We start from the raw sequence: 27,550 nt of genomic DNA on the forward strand, positions 1-27,550 counted from the left end.
CCATTACATGTTTATTGGAAATGTCTTAGTGGCTACGCTTGTTATAGATCCTCCTGGAGCTCCTTGCCAGTGTCTTCACTCTTGTGTTTCTCTGTATTTTGCATATGTACATGTTTTTAGACCTTGGATCTGATTTTGTAAGCCATTTTGATCTTTGAGATGACTAAGATTACAGGTACTTTGCCTGCCCTGACCTTGGCCTGTGTTCTGACTATTTCTCTGATTTTCCCATTATTGCCATATAATGATGATTGGTGTCTCTGAATGGTGATTACTCTAAGTGGTTTCAAAAGAAAAAAGTACCAGTATTTTGCATTGTATCATTATTACCTACCTACATCAGGCGGCTTCTTCTTTCCTTTCTTACAGATATAACCCAGTCTTTGCTTGCATTCCCTGCTCTCCCATTTTGTACGTTTCTCAAGATTAACTCCAACGCAGTTCACATCAGGATCTTCGGATGGATTTCCTGAAAAAAATGGAAAATTTAGGTCGAAAAATGTAATCTTTGTTACAGTTAATGGTGTCCCTCAAATTCAAGCACCAATAAATTTGCCAAATCAAAGGATATATATCCTAAATTCAAGAAATCTCGTATTTTTATTTGATATGCATTAAAATATTAACACAATATAATAACAATAACACTCGAGCCGGGATATAAATGCATAAACAAACATCTATACTGGATGCCACATCAAACGCATGTGACACCAACCATTTACGGCTTTGCATGTAGCAGGTACTGTCATATATATAATCATCTAGCTGGCAAATACACAATCTTCAGTGGTCTTACCGGTCCTGACAGAAATTCTGGGAGTCCTACGGTTGAACTGTCTTGGTGCATGGTACGTATACGGACCGTACCTGAATGTAGTAGGACAGGATGTAAGGGTATAAACAACACCTGCTACTGACCCTACCACCCAAAAATAAGAGCTCCCGCCCTTACAATGGCAGTACCAATTGCATGCCCTCTGCTAAACACCCGGGCATGGGCTCCCAGCCGGATACCTACCATGCACCAAGACAGTTCAACCATAGGACTCCCAGAATTTCCGTCTTAACTGGCACCACACGTCAGAACCGGTAAGACCACTGCTTATAAGATTATATATATGACCGTACTTGCTACGTGCAAAGCCATACGGTACATTTTTAATCCCCTGGTTGGTGTCACATGTGTTCTTTGTATGTATGGATAGTATGGATAGTATGGATGTTAGTTTATACATTTATATCCCAGGTTGACAGTGTTATTGTTATTATATTGTGTTAATATTTTAATACATATCAAAGAAAAATATGAGTTTTAGACGTTTAATGGTGTCCCTCACTTCATCTTCTGTGGATCTTCAAACTTGAACGCCAGCATTCACCTCTCACAAACATCTTATTGAGATAAATCTCAGTATCCACCTGGAAGCCAGTTGAGATATCTAAAAGGATCTCCGCCGTCCCATCTCCAGCCAGCCTTCATGTCCAGATTATTAAGCCCAATCCATAAAGTTGTGGTGCGACCCTGTGTTAATCCTTCGAGGTATAAACAAAAACAATAGTGGGTTATATAAAGTATAACAGCAGATAATGTACAGCGTCTGGTCCATCAGTCTCGGGTCCAACGGACCCCTCGTTTTCATGATCTGTGGGCGTCTCAGCACTGAGACCCCCACTGATAAGCAGGTTAGACCCTATCCCATGGTTAGGGTCTAACTTTTCTTTATGGGAAAACCCCTTTTTATGTGTGGCCTTAATGATGATGTAACTTAGAAAAATGGATGAAATCTATTGATTATTATTCAGTAGACACGAGGCTCTAGAACTCTCTAATCACCTGTAGAATGGATACAGCAGGTCATGGGGTGATCCACATTCTGTATAGTGTCCTGAACCTGATTTGCCTACAAATCTCGGCTAGCAGAGCCTGTGCACTCATAGGTTGCATAGATGGTCTCATAAATGGTGGATTGGTGATAAATGTTGTGACCAGGAGGCCGGGGAAGTTTTTCTCTCTGTGGGCAGTATCATGTGACTAGAGAAGCAAAGCCAGGGGTGACCTATTGTCATCTGTGATGGCTCCTCAGATCATTACATGAAGAGCGGGCAGTGAAGTGCTCAGCGCGACAAAGCACATCTAATATTACTGTCTCCATTCATGTCATCTCTTGTAATTCTCCTCTACCTTACCTGAGATGAAGGATTGCTCGTATAGCTCGGTTATGCTCAGCAGTTGTGCATCTTGTTGCTGGCAGCTTCTTCTGGCCTGGTACCAGGTGAGAGCTGAGTCTATGTTAGTCTGATAGTAAATGCCAGTGAGAGAATCTTTACTCCAGAAGGAGTCAGACGTGGCTGAGAAGAAAAATGTATCAGAAATAGGACAATACCATTAGAAGCAGCAGTCATACTTGTCATGGGTTCCCCTGACCCGTGTTCCTCCGTGTGCCCTGCTGCGCTACTCATCTCGCTGGGTTCAAGTGGCGTCACCCGCGGCTCCTTGCAGGCGTCCCCGCTGCCTAGGGCATGCCGGCTCTGTTTAATTTAAAGGGCCGGCGCACCGATAATTGGCACCTGTCGTTCCTGATAAATTCCCAGCCTCTTCCTGTGTTCCCTGCCGGATCTATGTGCTCATGCTCAAGAGAAAGCTGTCCCTTCTGACCTCTTTCCGTGTATTGACCTCCCGTTGTGACCCCAGACCTGTTACCGATTCTGCTCCTCTGCTGCCAGCCCTGACCTCCTGCTCCGTCCCAGACCCTGAACTGTTGCCGCCTGTATTGACCTGCTGCCTGTCCCCGACCGCGAGACTGCCTGCCGATTCTGTACCTCGACATTGGCTACCACCGCAGACAAATCGCGCCTGTGGAATGACCTGGTGGTACCACGGCGCAGCAAGTCCAACCCGCTTTGCGACAGGCTCTGGTGAAAACCGGGTGCCACTTAGACTCCTGTCCTGTCGGCTTATGTCATGGTCTGTGGTGGTCCAGGGGGTTCACTACCCCAGAAGCCTGACAATACTGCCCAGGAGATCACTGAGTATTAAAGTTGTATAATCTACTAAAATAATTCAGAATGCTGACAAAGGCATTATTAAAGGTAAAGAAAATGAGTGGACAAAATCATAAAAAGAACCTGCTACTGCTAGGTGACCACACATAAACGGAGCATCTTGTGACCCAGAATCTCAAAATTATGTTGTTTTGAAAAGTTAGTCTTTGTGTGACATTTCTAGCTAAGACAGAAGGTAATGAGGGAGACACCTGAGATAGGTAACTCCATGACTAGTCCATGGCTGAGTTCTGGACACAGGAAACAACCATATATTCCTTAGCTTAACCACCCACCTAACTAATAAAACACACAGACAAATTTTGTTGGAAAGGTGAATGGTCACAGCTTTATTAATGTTCTTGAAATACAATCTGAAAGATCAAAACTTTTATTAAAACATAACATTATTAAATATAACAATATATTTTCTGATAGCAGAGCTCTTGGCAACAACCGCAAATTATCCTGTCATTCTTAATTGTAACAACCTCACCGATAAACCAGTCTCCATATAACCAAAATTGCACACGCAGCGCACGAGGACCACACCCCCAGCTCCACTCGCCACCAACCTCCTGGCTGAGTGGCGAACGAAGATGTGGCCCTAGACCAACCATTGGAGACAGTAAACAATACCTTCCTCCCGGTTAATCCCTGGGTAAAACATGTCTTGTTTTAATCAAAACCGCCATCTTTTGAATTATAGTGGCTACATAGTATAACCACGGCTTTACCTTCAAACTGGCTGTTGCCAAGAGCCCGCCACCTCACAATATGCATCCTGATTAACCTGACTAACCCATACCTAACAATAAATATTAATGCTACTTGTATCCCAACTCCCATAACGCACAATCGTGCACCCTGTACAAAACAAACTAATAGGAGGGAGGGAGGGTCAAAATTTTTTATAGCCAGAATGAGGCTTGCCCTTCCTGACTACCACTTATAAAACCTCTTAACTCCACCCCCTCCTCTGGCATCCCCCTATCGCCTGACCTGCATTTTCCACCCCCCAATATATCCACCCACAATATATGGCTCCTTCCCAGCCCAGACGGTCATGCCCGCTCTCCGCCCACCTGCAGCAGTCTCCGCGCTCACATCACTGTAACGCACTGTAACACTTACCTTTAGATGGACAATATCCATACAGCTGGTCCTTGTCATAATCTGAAGTTGTAGAACACCAAGGAGTTCCCTTATTTTGGCCATTTTTTGCACAGTCCACATAAACTTTGTTTTCGTACTTGAAAGGGAACTTGCAGGGTTGTCCGTTACTATTTCCCTGCAAAGTGAATATTTCTGTGGAGAAGCAAATTGCATCATTATTCTCATGTTAGAATCAATATTATTATTGATTATTATTTTAAAAAATCTTAAATGTATTAAAGGACATTTACCATCAGTTTTACTAATAGTAGATTTGTTCTAATTAAAAGTTCACTTATTTTATTATCTATATGCTGTGATGGCTGCAATATAGAGTTATAATAATTATTGTAATTAGCCTGGGGTGCTCCGGCTATGTCGCCTCGTCTCACGTTCCGCTAGCAGTCCGGTTCAGCCCCTCCACAGGGCAGAGAGCAAGTAATGGGTGCGAGTGGAACAGGGGAATGAATACCGGTAAATTAAAATATGAGGCTCTCTGTGCCGTTCCGGTGCAACACGCCCAAGCTTATTGTTAGTTGCGATTATTTCCCCCTTTCCGTCACCTTCACATGATGGGGGGTGGCCGGCTGGTGGTGGGTCTGTCCAGCGAGGAGTGGGTGTTCCTGTTCCCGTGTTTGCACTCTTGCTGCATCGGGTGAATTTTCATGTGCAACACAATCCCCTGCTAAATCCCTGTCACTGAAGAGCAAATCCTGAAAATGTCGCTAAGTCCGACGTAAATAAGCCCCTGTGTGTGGGCCTTGCACCAGTTTTCTGTTGGACTTTGCTCTAAGCATCATGCGACACAAAATAAGCGGCATTCTAGTGCTCAGTCAAACTATGCGCCACATTTAACATGCAAAGTCCGCACAGGGGGCACCAGATTCATGCAGAACGGGCGCCAGAAATCCTGAATTTGGCGCCCCCTGCACACTACATAGGAAACTGCATATAGTACAGACTGACCTGTTCTTAGTAAATTTACCCCACTTTATTTTGCACTGCTGGTTGGTGGGGCTGTTGTTAGTAAATGTGCCCCATTATGTTTCGGTTTCCTCTTTACCTTCATAAGATTTAGCACATAAATTCTCCATAGTTGAGTGTATCTTCCATTGGCTCCAGTTTCCTGTCTTAGTAGAGAGGATCATTCTGTTATCCCTGTAGGACATGTAACGGTCACTTTTGGAGACTCCAAACAAAGTCTCATTTGTACATTCCCATTTTTGGAGGTCACTGTTGCCGTCACACGTTTGCAGCACCACTGCTGACGATTCATCCACAGATACCACCGCCAGACATTGTGATGTCCCAATATTTATAAGCTGCTCGTTAGAAATCCATTTATATTGCTGAAGAATTGAATTCTCGTTACATTCGGCCATGATGACCGCAGAATCATCAGCCTTCAGACATTGCCGGCTGTCGTCATTGTAGATCAAAAATGTATCGTCCCCTGCAAAATAAGAGAATTTTATTAATATATTTTTATATCTTCTGGAGGGAGGCGTCATTGTGTTGACTTCTATGGATTCACAGAATAGGGCACTTTACTTACCCGGTCCAGTCACGATCCAGCGCCGGCCGCAGGTACTGTGCCCGATGTCCACATGGTGTCGCTGCTGCGCAAAAAAAAGTCAGCAGCCACACCCCCCGATTTTCGGCGCATGCATGCCAGCGGCGATGCGCCACAATCCGATTGCGTGCGGCAAAAAACCGGGGCAATTCAGGGAAAATCGGCGCAAATCGGTAATATTCAGGTAACCCGACGGAAAACCGCGATTCAGGCCCTTAGTAAATGACCCCCAATTAGTTACTTTCCGTGTAGTGTTGTTTAAGTCATTGCTTTGAACTATATAAACTTACATATACCATTATTATATCTACCAGATGTTTAGTGACAGCCATAATCCCTGTGGGTGTAGGTATATCTCTAGCATCACTCTAAGGCTATATTCACACTAACGTGTGCCAGCCGAACTGTGGTACAGCGGGCACACGTTGGCGCCGGGGAGAGGAGGAGCGCTGCTCACCCACGCCCCTCTCCATAGTAATATATGGGGCCCGGCGCCGTTTTTCGGGGAAAGATAGGACATGTCCTATCTTTCTCCTGGCTATGGAGCGGTACGGTGCCGCAGATGTGTGTCACCGTACCACTCCCGTATGGCGCCGTGCGCCCCCTGTGCCATCTATGGGGGGCGTATATACTGCATATATAAGTTGGCCGTATATATGTCCCCCATACGGCAGTGTGAATGTAGCCTAAGGCGTAATTTATTCTCATTTACACTGAATAACTTAGAATTATGTTTGCAATGGGACACAGGAGGTCAAGAACATATGATGTGATCACTGCTCCAGGACTATTCTGAAATTATAAAGAAATTAAAAGCCAGATGATGTTCTGCAGAAGCTAGGATGTGTATTATGATGTTCTGCAGCAGCTGAATGAATTTCTAACACCATTTTCAGTAAAAACAGATACCGTATATACTTGAGTATAAGCCAACCCAAGTATAAGCCAAGGTACATCATTTTGCCACAAAAAACTGATTCAAGTATAAGCCTAGGGTGGAAAATGTTAGAACTACTCTTTAATTAAAAAAATGTCAAGCAGCAGGCTCTGCTCATCCAAAAAATTTCCAGCAGAACCCGCATTTAAAATTAAATTTCCAGCAGAACCCCCCCTTTAAAATTAAATTTCCAACAGAGCCCCCCTTTAAAATAAATTGTCCGCCAGAGCCCCCATTTAAAATAAATTGTCCGCCAGAGCCCCCCTTTAAAATAAAATGTTTAACAGATACTCTTTCATAGTAAAATAATAAACTTTAGTACTCGCCTCTGGTGCTCACCACCAGGATCCTTTTCTCCCCCGGCTCCTCTTCATTGCACAGCTCCGGCTTCCACATCTATGACTTGCCTCTGCCCACACTGCCGGAAGATGTGGGGAGAAGACGAACCCGGAGAGAAGAGGACGCCAGGGTGAGCACCAGAGGTGCGTACTAAGATGTTTTATATATACTCGAGTATAAGCCGAGTGAGGCTTTTTCAGCACTGAGAAAAGTATATACGGTAATTAAAATGTCATATGTACCCAAAAATGGCAATTTCATGCCATCAAACTCTTAGAATATGGCAACAATAAATATGGGAGTTATTTATTTTTCAAAAGTTATATTAATTTACAAAAAAAAAAGTACAAAAAAAATCTATATACAGGCGGTCTCCTACTTAAGAACACCGACTTACAGACAACCCCTAGTTACAAACAGACCTCTGGATTTTGGTAATTCACTGTACTTTAGCCTTAGGCTACAATAATAAGCTGTAGGAGTTATATAAGGTGTCTGTAATGAAGCTTTATTGTTAATTTCAACCCAACATTTTTTAAATCCAATTGTCACAGAGACCTGGCTGAGGTTACAATTATAAACTATACAGTTCCAACTTACATACAAATTCGACTTAAGAACAAACCTACAGAACCTATCTTGTACATAACCCTGGGACTGCCTGTAATTGGAGCCAGTGTGGGACAGGGCCACAAGGGTTTCAGAGGATCCTCTGGTGGACCTTGGTTCAACCCAATACTGAACCCCAGAGGTCCATCAGAAAGCATCACACCTTGGTGGCAATCTGACACTACTTGGAGCTGGGCAAAATATGTAAATGATATGGCTTTGGAGATGTGACAATCTCTATCTAGTCATGTGGTGGCTTTCTGTACTTCATTCTTTATGGATAAAACATCCTAGATTAAAGATGGGATTATATTCCCATCACTATTTCCTCTAATTCTTAGCTTCCCTAAACCTCCACACTGGTTCATACACAGAACTATTGCACAGATTTGCACATTGAACGCATTGGGGGGTAATTGGGTCTTTATTTTCCTACACAGATTTTATTTGAAATATGGGACATACAAATATAAATTTTGGTTGTTTGTAAATTTTGACCCAGCATTTGATTCTGATTGGACTTTGAGGCTCTGATTGCTAGAACACATAGCATGACATGCAAATTTTCCCTTAATAGCAGTGATATGTCTAACAGGGTGTCCCCGGCTGACCCTCTATAACAGTGGTGGCGAACCTATGGCACGGGTGCCAGAGGTGGCACTCAGAGCCATTTCTGTGGGCACTCAGACGATCACTCCAGGATAGAGTTCACCAAATAGGACCAAATCTTCCTCCAGTCCCAGGCAACTTAAGAGAAGCTGCTCTAGGCGCTATTTTAAAGCTACACTTCACTGTCTGTTTGAAACTGCAGGAAAAGTGAGAAGAACAGAACTGCAATATCTTTAGAGGTTCTCACCATTCTTCCTGTACAGAGAGACCCTGGAGAGAAGCTACAACAAGAGTCTGAATTTCCCCTCCTTAGTTCAACTGTATTGGTGGCTGCAGGGCGCCAATACGATTGAAAGATGTGGAAGAACAGGTAACAATAAGTTCCTGCTTAAAATGCCATATTGACACTTCATGATGGATTTTGGTTGTAGTTTGGGCACTCTGTCTCCGAAAGTTTCCCCATCACTGCTCTATAACAACCAACCCCATAATGATCATAGGGGTCATATATATATATACAGGTATATCTATATCCACCATCACATCAGAATAACTGCAGCATAACTCACCCAGCAGACAGGACGGCCACATGAGGTATAGAAGTAGAAGTAATATGGAGGACGTCATTGTAAATATCGCATTATACCTCCCACGTCCAGGAACGCTGCGTCTATAACTGCACCACGGAGGTCAAATAAGAATTGACTGTACAGAAATCCACTAAATATGATAAAGGGACATGAGTGCAGGCAGAACCTCCCAGTCCTGGCTCCATACGGGATGCACCTTGCAGTCACTTCATGATATTTGATTTCTTTGGAATTATGTGACTTTTGATTCAATTCCAAAATTTCCCTCATGTCAAGGTCAAACGTGGTTTATTTTTATGTATTTGGGGATTCTGGTTGTGCTGACGCTTAGATTTGTGACCTTCATTTCCCTTCTAATGGAGATAAGGACACAGTATGAGGCTTCCTCTGAAATGTTTTTCATGTGGCTTTGTCTAATGTAGCGATGTATGAGGAAAATACGCACGAGAGAAGGTCACAGAGTGGTTTTTGGCACAGATTTCCATGAGAGGTCAATGCGGACGATTATCATTGAGTTCTGATACGAATATCAGATTGGTTGGAACTTAACAGCTTAAAACCCCCAAAATCGTCTGAAGTACAGTATTTTTCGGACTATAAGGCACACAAAAAATCCTTTGATTTTCTCAGAAATCAAAGGTGGGCCCTATGGTCCAGTGCGCCTTATATATGAATTGCCTTGAACTGTGCACAGGTCTGCCACCTGCTGGTCATTCATCCTTATAATTCGGTGCGCCTTATAATCAGGTGCGCCTTATAATCCGGTGAGCCTTATATATGAACCTAGACGCTTTAGCAGGCAGTTATTGATGCTCCATGTACACGTTCATGTGACATGTGTCATGAGCCGCAAGCCGGGTGGAGACCCATAGGGTGCTGAGCGGTCGTGATGCAAATTCGGGCAGGAATAGGACCTGCCCTATCTCTGGCACGGCGGCTGCCCAGCTCAGTAATGCTCAATGTATCTGTATGGCAGCCGTGAGCTAGCTGTCATTTTGTTTAAGAGATTAATTCAAAGAAGACCTGTCATCAGAATATTACCGCTCACACCAGTAATAGCTGCTGGCAAAGGGTTAAAAGCCCTCCCCATATCATCTAAAATTATCTGCCTCTGAGGCTCTGTACCTTAAAGGGGTTGGCCACTTTACCTCATGTTTTTTAGTAATGTGTGTGTAAGTTTTTTCCTCCCTTTGCTTACACTTCCAGCATTGCAGACCTCCCGCAAGTTCAACGGGATTGAGATCTGGTGACTGGGCCCCTCCATTACCAGCTGCTGCTTCTTCCCTAAATAGTTCCTGTATGATTTGGAGGAGCTTTGGGTCCTGTTGTAGGATGAAATTGGCTCCAATCAAGCGCAGTCCACAGGCTCTGGAATGGCGTTGTATAATAGAGTGATAGTCTTCCTTTTTCCTTATTCATTATGACCCACACTAACCTTCACATAAGGCGTGATGAGGTGGTGCAGGCACATATTCTCGTTAATCAAATAACGAAATGCATGGATTATAACACTAGATTATGTACTTTGCTAATAACCCACTCGGCGCTTGACGTCACCAAGCCCTCAGGAGCATTAGAGCATGCGCATTGCCGAAATCTCATGATCACTGTGACTACTGGAGGCAGCCCTAACTACTGGGGGCAGAACTGTGACTACTGGAGGCAGCCCTAACTACTGGGGGCAGAACTGTGACTACTTGGGGCAGCCCTAACTACTGGGGGCAGAACTGTGACTAATGGAAGCAGCCCTAACTACTGGGGGAAGAACTGTGACTACTGAGGGACAGCATTGGCTACTGGGGGCAGCACTGTGACTACTGGGGGTCATTACAGTGACTACTGGAGGCAGCCCTGTGACTACTCGGAGCAGCCTATTGGCTAATGGGGGCAGCATTTTGACGATGACAATTGGGGCAGGCACTGTGACTAATGGCTACGTGTGGCAGGCACAGTGACTATTGCCACTTTATCGGTATAATTGTGATCTCTATGGGAACAACACAACACTATTAAATTTGTGATAATGAAGTGAAGGAGATGATGATAAAATGAGAAACATAACTTTTTTTGTGCTGCTAAATCTCTAGAGCCTAGTTCTGGCAGGAAGAAGCTGACATATTCCCCAGTAGGGGAATAAGCAATAAAAGTTCTTAGGGCAGCATCAATATGCTTGTAATCCAAATCGCTTGTATATCAAAGCAAGTTTTTCCTTAGGAAATCATTGAAATGCAGACAATTAGTTTCACACCCCAAAATGATTTTGTCATTTGTAGTACAACATCGAGACCCTTTATTTCTTCTACTTCTTCAATATTGTGTTATACAATTGTGTGAGAGGGGGATGTAAATTATAGTACATTGAACGCATTGGGGGGTAATTGGGTCTTTATTTTCCTACACAGATTTTATTTGAAATATGGGACATACAAATATAAATTTTGGTTGTTTGTAAATTTTGACCCAGCATTTGATTCTGATTGGACTTTGAGGCTCTGATTGCTAGAACACATAGCATGACATGCAAATTTTCCCTTAATAGCAGTGATATGTCTAACAGGGTGTCCCCGGCTGACCCTCTATAACAGTGGTGGCGAACCTATGGCACGGGTGCCAGAGGTGGCACTCAGAGCCATTTCTGTGGGCACTCAGACGATCACTCCAGGATAGAGTTCACCAAATAGGACCAAATCTTCCTCCAGTCCCAGGCAACTTAAGAGAAGCTGCTCTAGGCGCTATTTTAAAGCTACACTTCACTGTCTGTTTGAAACTGCAGGAAAAGTGAGAAGAACAGAACTGCAATATCTTTAGAGGTTCTCACCATTCTTCCTGTACAGAGAGACCCTGGAGAGAAGCTACAACAAGAGTCTGAATTTCCCCTCCTTAGTTCAACTGTATTGGTGGCTGCAGGGCGCCGATACGATTGAAAGATGTGGAAGAACAGATAGCAATAAGTTCCTGCTTAAAATGCCATATTGACACTTCATGATGGATTTTGGTTGTAGTTTGGGCACTCTGTCTCCGAAAGTTTCCCCATCACTGCTCTATAACAACCAACCCCATAATGATCATAGGGGTCATATATATATACAGGTATATCTATATCCACCATCACATCAGAATAACTGCAGCATAACTCACCCAGCAGACAGGACGGCCACATGAGGTATAGAAGTAGAAGTAATATGGAGGACGTCATTGTATATATCGCATTATACCTCCCCACGTCCAGGAACGCTGCGTCTATAACTGCACCACGGAGGTCAAATAAGAATTGACTGTACAGAAATCCACTAAATATGATAAAGGGACATGAGTGCAGGCAGAACCTCCCAGTCCTGGCTCCATACGGGATGCACCTTGCAGTCACTTTGTGATATTTGATTTCTTTGGAATTATGTGACTTTTGATTCAATTCCAAAATTTCCCTCATGTCAAGGTCAAACGTGGTTTATTTTTATGTATTTGGGGATTCTGGTTGTGCTGACGCTTAGATTTGTGACCTTCATTTCCCTTCTAATGGAGATAAGGACACAGTATGAGGCTTCCTCTGAAATGTTTTTCATATGGCTTCGTCTAATGTAGCGATGTATGAGGAAAATACGCACGAGAGAAGGTCACAGAGTGGATTTTGGCACAGATTTCCATGAGAGGTCAATGCGGACGATTATCATTGAGTTCTGATACGAATATCAGATTGGTTGGAATTTAACATCTTAAAACCCCCAAAATCGTCTGAAGTACCGTATTTTTCGAACTATAAGGCACACAAAAAAATCCTTTGATTTTCTCAGAAATCAAAGGTGCGCCCTATGGTCCAGTGCGCCTTATATATGAATTGCCTTGAACTGTGCACAGGTCTGCCATCTGCTGGTCATTCATCCTTATAATCCGGTGTGCCTTATAATCCGGTGAGCCTTATATATGAACCTAGACGCTTTAGCAGGCATTTATTGATGCTCCATGTACACGTTCATGTGACATGTGTCATGAACCGCAAGCCGGGTGGAGACCCATAGGGTGCTGAGCGGTCGTGATGCAAATTCGGGCAGGAATAGGAGAGATTAATCCAAAGAAGACCTGTCATCAGAATATTACTGCTCACACCAATAATAGCTGCTGGCAAAGGGTTAAAAGCCCTCCCCATATCATCTAAAATTATCTGCTTCTGAGGCTCTGTACCTTAAAGGGGTTGGCCACTTTACCTCATGTTTTTTTGTAATGTGTGTGTAAGTTTTTTCCTCAAAGAATTCTCCCTTTGCTACAATTCCAGCATTGCAGACCTCCCGCAAGTTCAACGGGATTGAGATCTGGTGACTGGGCCCCTCCATTACCAGCAGCTGCTTCTTCCCTAAATAGTTCCTGTAGGATTTGGAGGAGCTTTGGGTCCTGTTGTAGGATGAAATTGGCTCCAATCAAGCGCTGTCCACAGGCTCTGGAATGGCGTTGTATAATAGAGTGATAGACTTCATTATTCCCTTTAAAGGAACCTACTACTTTGAATTGGTCATTACGACCCACACTAACCTGCACATAAGGCGTGATGAGGTGGTGCAGGCACATATTCTCGTTACTCAAATAACGAAAGGCATGGATTATAACACTAGATTATGTACTTTGCTAATAACCCACTCGGCGCTTGACGTCACCGAGCCCTCAGGAGCATTAGAGCATGCGTATTGCCGAAATCTCATGATCACTGTGACTACTGTAGGCAGCCCTAACTACTGGGGGCAGAACTGTGACTACTGTAGGCAGCCCTAACTACTGGGGGCAGAACTGTGACTACTTGGGGCAGCCCTAACTACTGGGGGCAGAACTGTGACTACTGGAGGCAGCCCTAACTACTGGGGGCAGAACTGTGACTACTTGGGGCACCCCTAACTACTGGGGGCAGAACTGTGACTAATGGAAGCAGCCCTAACTACTGGGGGAAGAACTGTGACTACTGAGGGACAGCATTGGCTACTGGGGGCAGCACTGTGACTACTGGGGGTCATTACAGTGACTACTGGAGGCAGCCCTGTGACTTCTCGGAGCAGCCTATTGGCTAATGGGGGCAGCATTTTGACGATGACAATTGGGGCAGGCACTGTGACTAATGGCTACGTGTGGCAGGCACAGTGACTATTGCCACTTTATCGGTATAATTGTGATCTCTATGGGAACAACACAACACTATTAAATTTGTGATAATGAAGGGAAGGAGATGATGATAAAATGAGAAACATAACTTTTTTTGTGCTGCTAAATCTCTAGAGCCTAGTTCTGGCAGGAAGAAGCTGACATATTCCCCAGTAGGGGAATAAGCAATAAAAGTTTTTAGGGCAGCATCAATATGCTTGTAATCCAAATCGCTTGTATATCAAAGCAAGTTTTTCCTTAGGAAATCATTGAAATGCAGACAATTAGTTTCACACCCCAAAATGATTTTGTCATTTGTAGTACAACATCGAGACCCTTTATTTCTTCTACTTCTTCAATATTGTGTTATACAATTGTGTGAGAGAGGGATGTGTAGTATAGTAGCGGGTGAGGGGGGATCACATAAAGTTTGTAAAACGCTTGCAGACCATGTTACACGTAAGCTGATGTTCCACTGTATTATCATGAACCATGTGAATATAACAACGACAAACAGTTGTATGTAATTATTCATTACATATGGTAAAAGTCATTACAGCTGGGGCCGTCATTAGTTGTGGATGGGAACTTTGGTTCCTTGTAGATGGGGACCCTCATTTCTAAGGGGGTTTGTATTTCCTAGTAGGTGTGGACTTTCGTTCCATGTGTTTTGGGACTGTCCTTTGGGAATGGTGGTTGTACTGTAACTACTGGGGGCATCACTGTGACTACTTGGGGCATAACTGTGACTACTGGAGGCAGCCTTCACTATTGGAGGCAGAACTGTGTCTACGGAGGGACAGCATTGGCTACTGGGGGCAGCACTGTGACTACTGGAGGCAGCCCTAACTACTGCGGGCAGCACTGTGACTACTAAGGGACAGCATTGGCTACTACGGGCAGCACTGTGACTAGTGGGGGTCATCACTGAGACTGCTGCAGGCAGCTCTATGACTACTTGGAACAGCCCTGTAGCTAATGGGGGAAGCATTTTAGAATGCTGGAAATGGAGATGCTCCTGGAAATAGAGATTCTCAGTACTTGTAGACGGAGAATGTCCATGTTACGGCCTAAATTCTAAATTAAGAATCTGCATATTCGTCTTGCTCATTGTTTTCAACTAAAACATTTTCTTCCTGCTTCGCAGCCGCTTGACTTCTGTCGAAGTAAATTCTATCCATGAGACCGTTTCCTGGCTGTAGATTGATCACTTTCCTCTTCAATACAAAAATGACTGTGGCGGTGACACCGGCGAGGACAAGGATGACGAGAACCACCACAACGATGGTCGCACCGTGCAAGGGCTTTTCTACTGCGAAGGAAAACATGGAATGAAAAAAATTAAATCCAGATGTAAAGAGTATAAAAGAAAGTATTCCTCAGCAGAGTAAAAATACTATAACAATTATAAGGGAGATTTCTAGCTAAAGAAAATAGCAAATAATTAGTGGTAACTCTGGTTCCACTGGGCCATCCAACCGGTTTGGTTTTGTGAATAGGAGTAGTTACAGGCAGTCCCCGGGTTACGTAAAAAATAGGTTCTATAGGTTCTTAAGTTGAATTTGTATGTAAGTCGGAACTGTATATTTTATAATTGTAACCCCAGGCAAAAATATTTTTGGGCTGTATGACTATAGGACTTAAAAATGTTGGGTTTTCATAAGAACCAGGATTAAGAATAAATCTTAATTGCAGACGCCTTTGATAACTGTTCTCTACCTAGTCTAGTCTCAGTACAGGTGACAGATGATCCAAGTGAGGGGGGGGGGAGCAGGTAAAGAATGGTCAAGAATAGAGAAGAGCGGAACTAATGGTCGAGTTCAGCATTTGGGTTTGGCTGCCTGAACCAGATATATTGCCAGATTGGTGGCCAAACAACGAATTTGGCTAATTGATTCCCCTAGCCATGGCTTTGTTTGGCCAGGGTCAGAAACATGTAAACACACACTATATATGATCAAGGAACCTTTGCATGAGATCCCTGCTGCTAGAATGAACTACTTTCATTATTGTATTTGTGTATTAAAGGGAACTTTTCGAATTGAAAATGCAATCTGGTCTGCAGGAAACATGTTATTGAGCAGGAGAGGCTGAACAGCTTGATACATCGTTTGTGTAATCAGAATATAATTATCTATTGATGCTCTGTCAAAAGGTGTCACATAGAAAATTCCAGCCATGTATATAATTATCTTTCCAGCATGCTCACAATATTCTAGCGCTGCTGGTAGTAATTGTCTCTTACATTGCTATATTGTTAAATACTGTACCTGGTTCCTCCAGAGGCTTCTCCGTGGACAGCGGAGCTATAAAAAGATCACACAACAGGTTACACTTCAGATTTTTGGCAAATTGATGCCCCTACCCATGGCTTTGTTTGGCCAGGGTCAGAAACATGTTAACACACACTACATATGATCAAGGAACATATGAAAGAGAACTTATGAAAGAGTAGTTGCTGCATTTCCCACCCTAGACTTATACTTGAGTCAATACATTTTCCCAGCTCTTTGTGGCAAAATTAGCCACAGCCTCAACTTTTACTCGGGTCGGCTTAAACTCGAGTATATAAGGTTACCCAGATTGTAATGACAATTTAGCTTATCTTCAAAATAATAATTTTTCATTGAGTTCAGAATTACAATTACTTACTTTTTGCAGTCTTACATATATATCCTAAATGTGACAGGCACCACTTGTTATCCCAGGTTCCTTTTGTAGAGTGCATTGCCGGACATCCGCCTCTAATTCCATTTTCAAACTCTGGTTTAGTATTGATTTTCCAGTTTACATAGTCCAGGGGGGTTTTATCCAACCAAAACCACTTGTCTAAAACACAATAACACTTGATACAGTTACCTGTTATTCAGAAAAGTCAGTGAGCTGCAGTATACAGTCAAGCTACCCCACCCTCCTCACTGATGCTGACACTACTAACCCTGCCCCCCTCATGAATGCCCTGCCCCACTCCCTAAAGATGATTTCTGGAGGAAAGAATGAGGAGCAAGGTTGATTTCTCTTTATGTAGCCAGTGTCACTCTCAACCACCCCCCCTCCTTCCTGAGGGAGTGGTTAATGATGTAACAGTGCTGAGTCACACAAAGCCTTGGTCCCTCACACCTCAGGAATATTATTCAGCAAGTCAGATGTCTCCCCCTAGGTTCCAGCAAGACACTGTATAGCATTTCCTACCCCTGATAATAGGAGTTAAGATGCGTTGTTCAAAACAATGCATTTCTGCAGTTTTTTTTTAATACCTTTCAGGCAAATGGATGCAATAGTACCACACTTCAGAAGAAGGCTTCAGACAGACAATTTATTGTTCAAGTACAAGCATAACACAAAATCTAAACATTCCAAATCACCACCTTTACATAGAAATATCTAATAGAATAAAATAAAATAAAAAAGTGCCCTAAAATGATACAAATTAAATGAACTACTATTGTCATAAAAAATAACTAACCCTCAACTAGATTTCTCAACAGAAAAAAAAATGGGCAATAAAATATAATATTGACATATTGACAAATATATAATAATGACATATTTTGATGGTACGGTGAAAGTTTAAAAAATGCTAAACCCCAAAACAAGAATTGATGATTTTCTTACACCTAGAAAGAATTACTATAATCTCATCAGTTATAGATACTCCAAAATAACATTTTTAGAGCCTTTTTTAGTTTTTTTTCTTTTACAATTTTAATCCCGGTACGCGGTAGCCTGGATCCCGCAGTAACAGCTGGGATCGCGACTGTAGGGCTACCCGTGCACTGTGCACGATCCAACAGTGCAGATGTCGGCCTATGCAGAATGCACAGGCTGACTATGTAATATGCTGCAATACATTAGTACTGCAGTATATTACAATGATCAAGTGATCAAATGATCACTTGTTCATGTCCCACCCTGGGACAAAATAAAACAGTAAAAAAAAAAAAGTGCAACTATAAAAAATTATTAAAAAAGAATAAAAGTCCCCTTAAGTCCCCCATCCCATGCAGTAATCAAATAAAACATAAAAAAAAGTGAAAATCACCAAAAAAACACAACATATTGGGGCAGATTTACTTACCCGGTCCCTTCGCGATCCAGCGGCGCGTTCTCTGCGGTGGATTTGGGCCTGACCGGGATTCACTAAGGTAGTTCCTCCGCCGTCCACCAGATGACGATGCTGCGCTGAAGTCCGTCGAGGCCCGCCGGAATGCACGAGCCTATTCCTGGTAAAGGTAAGCGCGAGTCCAGCGACACTTTTTTTTTTTTTTTTTAAATACGGCGGTTTTTCCAAATCCGTCGGGTTTTCGTTCAGCCACGCCCCCGATTTCTGTCGCGTGCATGCCGATGCGACACAATCCGATCGCGCGCCCCAAAATCCCGGGGCAATTCAGGGAAAATCGGCGCAAATCGGAAATATACAGGTAACATATCGGGAAAACGGGAATCAGGCCCTTAGTAAATGACCCCCATTGAGTAACACAACGTCCGTAACAACCCGTACAATAAAATAAAATTGTCACTGAACCCGTACAGTGAACGTTGTAAAAAAAAATTAAAAACACAAAAATTATTACATTTTCACAACTGACCACATAAAAAGCGCATAAAAAGTGATCAAAATGTAAAATTTACCCCAACATGATACAAAGAAAAAGTACTGCTTGTCCCGCAAAAAATAAGCTCTAAACCAGCTCTGTAAACAAAAATATATACATGTTCTGCCCATTGTTACATGGCGATACAAAAACAAGCAAATTTCTCACGAATTGAGTTCTATATTCTGCAAAACAAGTTAACCATAAAAAAGCCATAAAATGCTAAAAACCATAAACAAGAATTAATGATTTTTTTAAGCACCACCAAGAAAGAGTTAATAAAATCTGATTATTAGCTATTGAGCCCCCCGTAAATGATGTACCTGAAAAGTGGATCTCAGCCACAAAAAAATTATCCCCCATATGTCCAAATTACAAAAAATGTAACATTTTATAGCCTGTAAGATGTGACATTGCAGATCTGCTCTGAATGGCGCAGCTTCCCTTCTATACCCGGCCGTGCGCCCGTACAGCAGTCACCACCACATATGGGGCATCCTCTGACTCGGGAGACATTAGGTATCAAACTTTGTAGAGTTTTTTGTCATTTAATACTTTGTGACGGAGAAAAATTGCATCCACAATTCTGAACCTCCTAACAACCTAGAAAAGAGAGAGGATGCATAAAACCCCTGAGCCGATATAAAGCAGACATTTGGGAAATGTTAGTTATAAAGTTAAAGCTGAAAATTTTGAACTTTCTAAATGAATAATTTTTTGAAAAACACAAAAGATATCATCAAAATTTTTCTATTACTTTGAAGAACAATGTATAACGGTAAAACAATCTCAAATCCCCCGGATATGTTAAAGCGCAACAAAGTTAGAATCTCCTATAATGACACAGGGCAAATTTTAAAAATCAAGCCTAGTACTAAAGGTCTAAAATGGCTAGATACAAAGGGGTTAAAAGTCCCATATGGGATTGTTTGCATGTTTTCATTTACCCTACAGTATAGATTGTCCTCCGTCACCTCGTGTCTCCATCTACCCTCCCATATAGATTGTGCTCCATCACCTTATGTCTCCATCTACCCTCCCATATAGATTGTGCTCCCTCACCTCATGTCTCCATGTACCCTCCCATATAGATTGTGCTCTGTCACCTCATGTCTCTATATACCCTCCCATATAGATTGTGCTCCATCACCTCATGTCTCCATCTACCCTCCCATATAGATTGTGCTCCCTCACCTCGTGTCTCCATGTACCCTCCCATATAGATTGTCCTCCGTCACCTCGTGTCTCCATCTACCCTCCCATATAGATTGTGCTCCCTCACCTCATGTCTCCATCTACCCTCGTATAGATTGTGCTCCCTCACCTCATGTCTCCATCTTCCCTCCCATATAGATTGTGCTCCCTCACCTCGTGTCTCCATCTATCCTCCCATATAGATTGTGCTCCATCACCTCATGTCTCCATCTACTCTCCTGTATAGATTGTCCTCCCTCACCTCGTGTCTCCATCTACCTTCCCATATAGATTGTGCTCCCTCACCTCGTGTCTCCATCTACCCTCCCATATACATTGTGCTCCCTCACCTCATGTCTCCATCTTCCCTCCCATATAGATTGTGCTCCTCACCTCGTGTCTCCATCTACCCTCCCATATAGATTGTGCTCCATCACCTCATGTCTCCATCTACTCTCCTGTATAGATTGTCCTCCCTCACCTCGTGTCTCCATCTACCTTCCCATATAGATTGTGCTCCCTCACCTCGTGTCTCCATCTACCCTCCCATATACATTGTGCTCCCTCACCTCATGTCTCCATCTACCCTCCCATATAGATTGTGCTCCTCACCTCATGTCTCCATCTACCTTCCCATATAGATTTTGCTCCTCACCTCGAGTCTCCATCTACCCTCCCATATAGATTGTGCTCCTCACCTCATGTCTCCATCTACCTTCCCATATAGATTTTGCTCCCTCCCCTCATGTCTCCATCTATCATCTCATATAGATTGTGCTCCCTCACCTCATGTCTCCATCTACCCTCCCATATAGATTGTGCTCCCTCACCTCATGTCTCCATCTACCCTCCCATATAGATTGTGCTCCATCACCTCATGTCTCCATCTACCCTCCCATATAGATTGTGCTCCTCACCTTGTGTCTCCATCTACCCTCCCATATAGATTGTGCTCCCTCACCTTGTGTCTCCATCTACCCTCCCATATAGATTGTGCTCCCTCACCTCATGTCTCCATCTACCCTCCCATATAGATTGTGCTCCCTCACCTCATGTCTCCATCTACCCTCCCATATAGATTGTGCTCCATCACCTCATGTCTCCATCTACCCTCCCATATAGATTGTGCTCCTCACCTTGTGTCTCCATCTACCCTCCCATATAGATTGTGCTCCCTCACCTTGTGTCTCCATCTACCCTCCCATATAGATTGTGCTCCCTCACCTCGTGTCTCCATGTACCCTCCCATATAGATTGTGCTCCCTCACCTTGTGTCTCCACCTTCCCCCCATATAGATTGTGCTCCATCACCTTATGTCTCCATCTACCCTCCCTTATAGATTGTCCTCCGTCACCTCATGTCTCCATCTACCCTCCCATATAGATTGTGCTCCCTCACCTCTTGTCTGCACCTTCCCTCCCATGTAGATTGTGCTCCCTCACCTCATGTCTCCATCTACCCTCCCATATAGATTGTGCTCCCTCACCTCATGTCTCCATCTACCCTCCCATATAGATTGTGCTCCCTCACCTCATGTCTCCATCTACCCTCCCATATAGATTGTGCTCCATCACCTCATGTCTCCATCTACCCTCCTATATAGATTGTGCTTCCTCACCTCATGTCTCCATCTACCCTCCCATATAGATTGTGCTCCATCACCTCATGTCTCCATCTACCCTCCCATATAGATTGTGCTCCCTCACCTCGTGTCTCCATGTACCCTCCCATATAGATTGTGCTCCCTCACCTCGTGTCTCCACCTTCCCTCCCATATAGATTGTGCTCCCTCACATCGTGTCTCCATCTACCCTCCCATATAGATTGTGCTCCCTCACCTCGTGTCTCCATCTACCCTCCCATATAGATTGTGCTCCCTCACCTCGTGTCTCCATGTACCCTCCCATATAGATTGTCCTCCCTTACCTCGTGTCTCCATCTACCCTCCCATATAGATTGTCCTCCGTCACCTCATGTCTCCATCTACCCTCCCATATACATTGTGCTCCATCACCTCATGTCTCCATCTACCCTCCCATATAGATTGTACTTCCTCACCTCATGTCTCCATCTACCCTCCCATATAGATTGTGCTTCCTCACCTCATGTCTCCATCTACCCTCCCATATAGATTGTGCTCCATCACCTCATGTCTCCATCTACCCTCCCATATAGATTGTGCTCCCTCACCTCGTGTCTCCATGTACCCTCCCATATAGATTGTGCTCCCTCACCTCGTGTCTCCATTTACCCTCCCATATAGATTGTGCTCCCTCACCTCGTGTCTCCATCTACACTCCCATATAGATTGTGCTCCCTCACCTCATGTCTCCATCTACCCTCCCATATAGATTGTGCTCCGTCACCTCATGTCTCCATCTACCCTCCCATATAGATTGTGCTCCGTCACCTCATGTCTCCATCTACCCTCCCATATAGATTGTGCTCCGTCACCTCATGTCTCCATCTACCCTCCCATATAGATTGTGCTCCTTCACCTCGTGTCTCCATCTACCCTCCCATATAGATTGTGCTCCATCACCTCATGTCTCCATCTACCCTCCCATATAGATTGTGCTCCCTTACCTCGTGTCTCCATCTACCCTCCCATATAGATTGTGCTCTCTCACCTTGTGTCTCCATCTACCCTCCCATATAGATTGTGCTCCCCCACCTTGTGTCTCCATCTACCCTCCCATATAGATTGTGCTCCCTCACCTCATGGCTCCATCTACCCTCCCATATAGATTGTGCTCCCTCACCTCATGTCTCTATATACACTCCCATATAGATTGTGCTCCCTCACCTCATGTCTCCATCTACCCTCCCATATAGATTGTGCTCCCTCACCTCGTGCCTCCATCTACTCTCCCATATAGATTGTGAGCCCTCACCTCGTGCCTCCATCTACTTTCCCATATACATTGTGCTCCCTCACCTCATGTCTCCATCTACTCTCCCATATAGATTGTGACCTCATGTCTCCATCTACCCTCCCATATAGATTGTGCTCCCTCACCTCGTGTCTCCATGTACCCTCCCATATAGATTGTGCTCCCTCACCTCGTGTCTCCATTTACCCTCCCATATAGATTGTGCTCCCTCACCTCATGTCTCCATCTACCCTCCCATGTAGATTGTGCTCCCTCACCTCATGTCTCCATCTTCCCTCCCATATAGATTGTGTCCCCTCACCTCATGTCTCCATCTATCCTCCCATATTCCTCCAACGTCCACCAGGTGAAGTCTGCAGAGGTCCGGCGGAGTTCACGATCCGTTGCCGGGTGAAGGTAAGGGCGTGTCCAGCGCCACTTTTTTTTTTAAGTGCGGTGGTTTTTCCAAATCCGTTGGGTTTTCGTTCGGCCACGCCCCCCGATTTCCGTTGTGTGCATGCCGGCGCCAATGCGCCACAATCAGATCGCATGCGCCAAAAACCCGGGGCAATTCAAGGAAAACCGGCGCAAAGCGGTAAAATTCGGATAACCCGCCGTAAAAACGTGAATCGAGCCCTTAGTAAATGACCCCCTACATTTCTGTTTTGTCTATAAAATAGACTTTAATTTTTAAAATGTTGAACCCAAGGGCTAGGGGTAGAGGACGAAGGCGTGGGCATCCAATTACTGCAGGGGTCAGAGGCCGTGGTCCTGGGCGGGGTGAGACACCACCTGCTGATGAGGGAGAAGGGAAACGCCGCAGAGCTACACTCCCTAGCTTCATGTCTCAACTTACTGGGACTCGTGGTAGAGCACACGTGATGTCGTGGATTGCAGACAATGCTTCTAGCCATTTGTCCACCAGTCAGTCTTCCACGTAGTCCACCCATGTTACCCAAGTGAGCACTCCTCCACCTCAACCTCCTTCCCCCCAGTCTGCCCCCTCCCAGGAAAATTTGGCATTTGATCCGGCATACTCTGAGGAACTGTTTTCTGGACCCTTCCCAGAGTCACAAACCACCACCAGTATGCGCAGGCATATGAATGCTAAACACCCCACTCAATGGAACCAAGGCCGTTCACCTCCGGCTGGACACACCACTGCTCCTTCCCCCGTGTCATCTGCTGCCTCTGCTAGTCAGCCCCCTGCCCAGGACCCCGGCACAAACACATCCCGCTCGAAAAACCACACCTTCGCCTCCACGATCCTCCATAGCGTCCACCAATGTCTCCATGCACAGCGTCCAACTCTCTTTACCCCAGACGCTGGAGTGCAAGAGGAAATACAGTTCCACCCACCCACACGCCCAAACCCTCAACGTCCACATCTCCAAATTACTGACCCTGGAGATGCTGCCCTATAGGCTGGTAGAGACCGAGGTCTCTCGCAAACCTCATGCCGGTGGCCGCCCCTCGGTATTCGGTCCCCAGCCTCCACTACTTTTCCCGATGTGCCGTCCCAGCCCTGCACCAGCACGTGTCAGACAACATCATCCGTGCCCTGACCAATGCCGTTTCTGACAAGGTCCACCTAACCACGGACACGTCGACGAGTGCTGCCAGGAAGGGCCACTATATTTCGCTGACGGCACATTGGGTTAACTTGGTGGAGGCTGGGTCCGAGTCTGACCCTGGGGCCGCTCATATACTGCCGACGTCGAGGATTGCGGGGCCTACCTCGGTATGGTCTCTCAGGCCTACAATGCCTCCTTCTCCTCCCAACCCTCCTCCACCTCCTCCTCTGAATTACCATCCGTGGGGATGGCGCCATCAGTCGGTAGCTCTAGGCACAGCAGCAGTGCCGTCGCTAAGCGATAGCAGGCGGTGCTCAAACTGCTGAGCCTAGGCGATAAAAGGCACACCGCCCAAGAGCTATTACCGGGCATCACGGCGCAGAGTGATCTGTGGCTGGCACCGCTGAACCTGAAGCCAGGCATGGTTGTGTGTGACAACGGCCGTAACCTGGTGTCGGCTCTGCAACTTGGCAGACTGACACATGTGCCATGCCTGGCCCATGTGTTAAATCTCACAGTTCAGCGGTTCCTCAAGACATACCCCAATCTGTCTGATTTGCATCTGTGCGCATTTCAGAAAGTCAAGCACAGATGCTGCCACTCTCAGGGCAGCGCAGCGCCGCCTCCAAGTGCCCGCTCACCGACTGTTGTGCGACGTACCCACGAGGTGGAATTCAACATTAACCATGTTATCCAGAGTTTACCAGCAGCGCAGAGCGATTGTAGACTGCCAAATGTCAACTTCCACCAGTCAGCTTCCTCAAGTCTACAATGAGGAGTGGACGTGGATAACTTTGAGGAATCAACACAGATGGTCAGTGGCGATGCCGCCATCATCAGCCTCACCATCCCGCTGCTTGGCCTGTTGAAAAACTCTCTGGTCAGCATGAAGTCGGAAGCTTTGCGCTCGTCACAAGAGACGGGGAAGAAGATTCCCTTGTTGATAGCCAAAGCACCCTCAGGTCTGTTTCTCAGCGCATATCGGAGGAGGTGGAGGAGGATGAGGAGGAAGAGGAGGAGAATGTTGGCGAGACACAAAAGGGGACCATTGTTCAGTCCTTCACTGTTCAGCGTGTATGGGCAGAAGAAGAGGAGTTGGAGGAGTTGGAGGAGGAGGAAATGGACAGTCAGGCCAGTGAGAGGAGTGAATTCTTGCGCGTTGGTACTCTGGCGCATATGGCAGATTTCATGCTAGGCTGCCTATCCCGTGCCCCTCGCGTTCAAAGAATTTATTCCAGCACCGATTACTGGGTATTCACTCTCCTGGACCCACGGTACAAGCAAAATCTTTCCACTCTCATCCCTGGAGAGGAAAGGAGTGGGAGAATGCATGAATACCAGCAGGCCCTGGTGCACAAGCTGAAACAGTATTTCCCTTCTGACAGCGCTAGCGGCAGAGGGCGTACTTCTGCGGGACAAGTAGCGAGGGAGAGTAGGCGAGCAGGCAGCTTTTCCAGCACTGGCAGGGGTACGCTTTACAAGGCCTTTGCCAGTTTTATGTCACCCCAGCAAGACAAGTCACCTGTCCCCAGTCTCGGCAGAGTAGGGCTGATCTTTACAGAAAGATGGTGAGGGAGTACGTAGCTGACCATACCATCATCCTAAATGATCACACAGCTCCCTACAACTACTGGGTTTCAAAGCTGGACATGTGGCACGAACTGGCGCTCTACGTCTTGGAGGTTCTTGCCTGCCCTGCCGCTAGCGTGTTGTCCGAGCGGGTTTTCAGTGCAGCTGGTGGCATCATCACCAATAAGCGTACACGCCTGTCGACTGTCAGTGCTGACAGGCTGACGCTTATCAAGATGAATAAAGCCTGGATTTCTCATGATTTCCATTCTCCACCAGGTGAAAGAAGCTCAACCTGAATAATTCTCATGTATGCTCCTCCTTCTCCTCCTCTTTGTACACTAAACCAGAGGCAACTGGCTATTTTTTGCCAGGGCCAACTGGCTCTAGCTATAGTACTTTATCGATTTAATTTTTCTGGAGGGCCACCTACCCGGTCCTCTGTTTGAAACAATTTTTGGGAGTGCCATATAAGGTACTCTATGTATCCATAGCAGCCTCCACATGTCATCTCCATAGCTGCCTCCACATGTCATCCCCTTGGGTGTTCGTTATTCGAAACGAGTACTCGAGCATCAGAAAAAGTTCGACTCGAGTAACGAGCACTCGAGCTTTTTAGTGCTCACTCATCTCTACAGACAACCTATTAGACTTTGGCTCAGGCAGTTTTAAAGCGAATGGTGAGGATATTAGGCCCCCAGCTGACAAATGTGTTTGTTTCTAATGGCTGAACGCTAGGATGTGACTAGGCAGTGCCGTGCAAATATGCGGTTAATAAATAGAAGTTATAGAACACTGGATACCATTGTAAAGAACAGGAAATAACTGATACTGTACCTTCTACATTCTTGTAAAGTCCAATCCAAAAGTTTTGTTGCTGGTCACTTAGTAGGTTCGTATGACGGTGGAGGAAATCCGATTCTAATGAATCTTTAATTGAAACTAAATGTCCACCTACAAAAGTCACACAGTAAGTTAATCAGTTTTCATTAAATAATTATATATTGGCTGGGTTTGCATTACACATTGTCGAAGTCTGTCGAAATATATATTGTACACTGCTCAAAAAAAAGGGAACACTTAATCAACACAATATAACTCCAAGTAAGTCAAACTTCTTTGAAATCACACTAATTGCACATTTTGTGTTGTGCAAATGGAATAGACAACCGGTGGAAATTTTTGGCAATTAGCAAGACAGACTTAATAAAGGAGTGGTTCTGTAGGTGGGGACCGCAGACCATTTCTCAGTAACAATGCTTTCTGGCTGATGTTGTGGTCAATTTAGAATGTTGGTGGTGCTTTCACACTCATGGTAGCACGGTCCCCACAACCCACACAAGTGGCTCAGGTAGAGCAGCTCATCCAGGATGGCACATCAACAAGAGCTGTGGCCAGAAGGTTTGATGTGTCTGTCAGTGTAGTGTCCAGAGGCTGGAGTTGCTACCAGGAGACAGACCAGTACACCAGGAGACGTGGAGGGGGCCTTAGGAGAGCAGCAGCATTGCTACCTCCGCCTTTGTGCAAGGAGGAACAGGAAGAGCACTACCAGAGCCCTGCAAAATGACCTCCAGCAGCCACAAATGTGCATGTGTTTGCACAAACGGTTAAAAACAGACTCCTTCAGAATGGTATGAGTGCCCGACGTCCACAGATGGGGTTGTGCTCACAGTCCAACACCGTGCAGGATGATTGGCATTTGCCAGAAAACATCAGTGCTCTTCGCAGATGAAAGCAGGTTCACACTGAGCACATGTGACAGGCGT

General features: G+C 45.0%; 2 protein-coding genes across 4 annotated transcripts in view; both read right to left on the reverse strand.

Moving 5' to 3' along the window:
* LOC140134160 (macrophage mannose receptor 1-like) overlaps positions 1-8,970 on the reverse strand; it is a 66,690-nt gene extending 57,720 nt beyond the window's left edge. The window contains exons 1-6 of the mRNA XM_072154797.1: positions 8,837-8,970; positions 5,264-5,653; positions 4,180-4,353; positions 2,191-2,352; positions 1,423-1,536; positions 335-469 (exon numbers count right to left, since the gene is read on the reverse strand). Coding sequence (XP_072010898.1) covers positions 335-469; positions 1,423-1,536; positions 2,191-2,352; positions 4,180-4,353; positions 5,264-5,653; positions 8,837-8,894 — 1,033 coding nt within the window. The 5' untranslated portion in view covers positions 8,895-8,970. The remainder of the gene's footprint in view (positions 1-334; positions 470-1,422; positions 1,537-2,190; positions 2,353-4,179; positions 4,354-5,263; positions 5,654-8,836) is intronic.
* Positions 8,971-14,320: 5,350 nt separating this feature from the next.
* Positions 14,321-27,550, reverse strand: part of LOC140133691 (macrophage mannose receptor 1-like) — a 77,664-nt gene continuing 64,434 nt past the window's right edge. For 2 of the 3 annotated variants that reach the window (XM_072154214.1, XM_072154211.1), the window contains 4 exons: positions 26,622-26,738; positions 16,631-16,807; positions 16,249-16,284; positions 14,321-15,290 (listed from right to left, as the gene is read on the reverse strand). In XM_072154214.1, coding sequence (XP_072010315.1) covers positions 15,061-15,290; positions 16,249-16,284; positions 16,631-16,807; positions 26,622-26,738 — 560 coding nt within the window. In that variant the 3' untranslated portion in view covers positions 14,321-15,060. The remainder of the gene's footprint in view (positions 15,291-16,248; positions 16,285-16,630; positions 16,808-26,621; positions 26,739-27,550) is intronic. The other variant, XM_072154212.1, reaches the window with a different exon arrangement.

The sequence above is a fragment of the Engystomops pustulosus genome, chromosome 5 (genome assembly GCF_040894005.1).
Source record: "Engystomops pustulosus chromosome 5, aEngPut4.maternal, whole genome shotgun sequence".
Lineage (NCBI taxonomy): Eukaryota > Metazoa > Chordata > Amphibia > Anura > Leptodactylidae > Engystomops > Engystomops pustulosus.